Source organism: Nicotiana attenuata, unplaced genomic scaffold (genome assembly GCF_001879085.1).
Source record: "Nicotiana attenuata strain UT unplaced genomic scaffold, NIATTr2, whole genome shotgun sequence".
Taxonomy (NCBI): Eukaryota; Viridiplantae; Streptophyta; class Magnoliopsida; order Solanales; family Solanaceae; genus Nicotiana; species Nicotiana attenuata.
This window is the reverse complement of record NW_017670850.1, coordinates 181,869-185,661: the sequence shown is the minus strand read 5'-3', so window position 1 is coordinate 185,661 and position 3,793 is coordinate 181,869. Positions and strand designations below refer to the sequence as shown.

The 3,793-nt window shown below is 35.5% G+C and overlaps 1 protein-coding gene across 1 annotated transcript; it reads left to right on the top strand.

Annotated features, from left to right (window-relative positions):
* Positions 1-724: 724 nt before the first annotated feature.
* On the top strand, positions 725-2,248 carry LOC109243892. The gene is made up of 3 exons (XM_019410906.1): positions 725-779; positions 1,313-1,410; positions 1,532-2,248. Exons 1-3 carry the CDS (start codon positions 725-727, stop codon positions 2,246-2,248), a joined length of 870 nt encoding a protein of 289 aa, XP_019266451.1.
* Positions 2,249-3,793: the final 1,545 nt, after the last annotated feature.

Sequence of the window (3,793 nt, the reverse complement as noted above, 5' to 3'; positions counted from 1 at the left end):
GTATATTTTGCGTTTTGGTTATCTGGGAAACTCGTTATTTAATTTTAAAAAAATGGAGAGATCAATCAAAGCCATTATAGAAACTCCAATAATTAAAAGTTTTTCTTATTAAGATACAGTCAACAGAAGAACAAGGAAGATCATAAGATTAGTTAACCTGTTCATTTCATAAGGTGTAGCGGAACATTTTTACCTTTGAATGGAGATTCATTTTATTCTTAAAAAGATTTAATTTCACCTTAAAGAAAAGGCAATGACAAAATTCAAAAACTGATGTTGTTAAAGAAGTAAAGATTTAACTATCTTTAATAGTCGTCAATTGGACGAGAGAGAGATAAACACTTAACCATCTAAAAACAATCTCTTACTTGGAACTGATTGCATTCATATAATCGAAGCTTAGTTGATTGATGCCTAAGACAGAAGGTTTTCTTGCATGGTCTCAAGAGAGACAATACTGTGGCTATTGTAGCTTAGAGCATTTCAAGATTGTTTATTTATAGCTTCTGCCATCGGTTTCTAGAAGTAGTAATAGAATAGTTATGGGTATTTGTTGGAGTCGGAGCTTCACAATTTCCAGAAATTAATTGTGGTTCGAAGAAAAATTGCAAAGTAAAGGAAGCTGAAATTGTGAAGAAGAAGACCGACACAAACGAGGTTGATGAGTTCTATCCAAACAAAATAGATGCATAAGATATTTGGAAGCTTCAGGACTTGACGAGAGATGAAGACGCGTGTACTCAATCCAACGGACACAAATGAAAAACTTTCACAACTGGGTATTACTAATTGATTGGGCGCAAAGTGTGTTATTTCAATTGGATCCAGTTTCTATTGGGCCCAATCCGTCTAAAGCTTCTTGGGCCTACTAGAAGAGAAGACAAGAGTGTGTGTGCAGATTCTTACTTTATAGATAAATTATCCTTTTCTCTATTTATCTAATTTGCTAAAGAGTAGCTAATAATCATAGGCCAAGTGACATAGTTAGTTATTGAAAGAATCTTTCTTCTTTCTATATAAAGACAAGCACTGTACAGAATTGATTATCAAGAATATACGGAAAATTCTCTCAATGACTATTTCATTCTTTTATTCTCCTAACATGGTATCAGAGCTTTAGCGCTCGATCCTTTTTCAATCTATTTAATTTTCTTTTCTCTCCTTCTTTGTTATGTTTCACTCAATTATGGGAGATCAACACGAGTTTAATTCACCATTTGTGATAGGAACAAGCTCTCCTTAGATGACAATAGTTGGTGCTTCACCAGTTGGTTCTGCATTTTTTGAACCCTCTCATCCTTTTTACCTTCAGATTCACCTGGCATGCTTCTTGTTAACACTACTTTTGATGGAAAAGGATATGGGGGTTGGAGAAGGGGTATTCTCATAGACTTGTCTGCGAAGAACAAGGTAGGGTTCATTGATGGACCCTTCTCTCAACCCAAAATCTCTTCTGATGATTTCAAATCTTGGACCCGTTGCAATGACATGGTCATTTCATGGCTATTGAACTCACTCTCTAAAGCAATAGCTGAGAGTGTTCATACTCCAAACAGCCAAGGACATCTGGGATGAGCTTGAAGAAAGGTTTGGTCAGAGTAATGGACCAGAACTTTATCACCTACAAAAGGAGATCACTGAGTCAACACAAGAAAATTTAGATATAGCAGGATACTATACTAAGATGAAAAGACTGTGGGATGAGTTGGACAGCCTGGATGTGTGTCAACACTGTACCTATCCCTATAGTTGTGGTGGTAAAATCAAAAACTTCAAATCTCAGCAAGATAGCAGACTCATTCAGTTCCTTATGGGACTGAATGATGCTTATGTAACAACCAGAAGCAATCTATTTATGCTATCACCATTGCCTACAGTCAATCATGCCTACTCTTTGCTTATCAAAGATGAGAAGCAAAGAGAAGTACAAATTTCTCACCATCCAGCTGAAAGTGTCTTTGTTGCTGCTCAACGGTCCTATGGAGGACCGAAGAAGACCTCTGCTAAGAAATTCAACACAAAAATAACGAAAGGAACTCAGTTCTGCAACTATTGCAAGAAGCATAATCACACTATTGAAAGCTGTTATAGGTTGATTGGCTTTCCTTCAAATTTTAAGTTCACTAAATCCAAAAGATTCAATGGAGCTAAGAGCAATGCAGTACTTTATATGGAAACATCAGACTCCCAGACAAGCACTGCAGGAGATCAACCCATGACACAGGATCAATTTCACAGCCTTTACTAGTTGCTTCATCATGTGAAAATTAGTTCTCAAAGTGAGCAGACAAATGAGGAAATATTGTGTGCTAATTGTGCTGGTATATCTAATTCTTCTTCTTCTTCCTTCTGTTTCTTGGATGTTAGATTCAGGTGCTTCTGAGCACATGACCTCTGATTTGCAGCTTCTATTTAATGTCAAACTCCTTCCTAAACCAGTCTATGTAAGGTTGCCTAATTCTACTAAGGTGTTAGTTTATCAGGCAGGATATTTAACCATTTTACCTGGATTTACTCTTCATCATGTTTTGTTTGTGCCAAGTTTCAGCTACAACTTATTATCAGTGCACAAATTGTGTTTTTAATTCCATTCCCTTCTAATTTTCTCCTCTTTTGGTGCAACACTGCAAGTCCCTTCATTGAAGAGGCCGGTGGTGGTTGGTAAGGTTACTAAGGGGATTTATCTCTTAAATTCAGTCCATTCAAGCCAAGTCGGTCAAGTCAAGTTTATCAAGCCTAGAGTAGTAGTCTCTAATTTAATCAAGGCTTTTAGCCATTTTGTTTGTAGTCAAAATTCTTGTACACTAGTTTATAATCCTAGTTTATGTTTAGCTTTTATTTCTGAAGATATAAGTTTACGACATAATAAATTGGGACATATGCCATTTTTTAAAATGAAATGCATTTCTTCTATTTTTTATTCTTCTTCTCCTTCTAATTTTCAACCTTGTGATATTTGTGCTAAAGCTAGACAAGTCAAATTACCTTTCCCTTCTAGCTCTATAACAACTAGACACATCTTTGACCTTATTCATGTTGATACTTGGGGACCTTATAAAACACACACTTGTGATGGTTACAAATACTTTCTTACTATAGTGGATGATTATAGTAGAGGGACACGGACATTTCTCCTCAAAGATAAGTCTAATGCTTTCACCATGCTCAAACAATTCTTAGCCATGACTGAGAGACAGTTTCACACCAAAGTGAAAATTATAAGATATTTGGAAGCTTCAGGACTTGACAAGAGATGAAGACGCGTGTACTCAATCCAACAGACACAAATGAAAAACTTTCACAACTAGGTATTACTAATTGATTGGGCTCAAAGTATTGTTATTTCAAATGGATCCAGTTTCTATTGGGCCCAATTCGTCAGAAGAGAAAGTGTGTGTGCAGATTCTTTCCTTCTAGATAAATTATCCTTTTCTGTATTTATCTAGTAAGTTGTTCTAGAGTAGCTAATAATCATAGTCCAGGTGACATAGTTAGTTGTTGAAAGATTCTTTCTTCTCTCTATATAAAGACAAGCACTGTACATAATTGATTATCAAGAATACACAAAAATTCTCTCAATGACTATTTCATTCTTTTATTCTCCTAACAGTATTCCTATTAGCTAAGGGTCAATTTAATAGTAATTTAATTCAGACATTGAACTGTTCACAACCCCATTGCTGTTGGCTGTTGGAAACTTTTCATTGATGTTGAATCATCCATATGTGGGTATTGCTATTAGCTAAATTATATATATTGGAGTAAACAAGTTGAAATTCACTTTCATCATCGC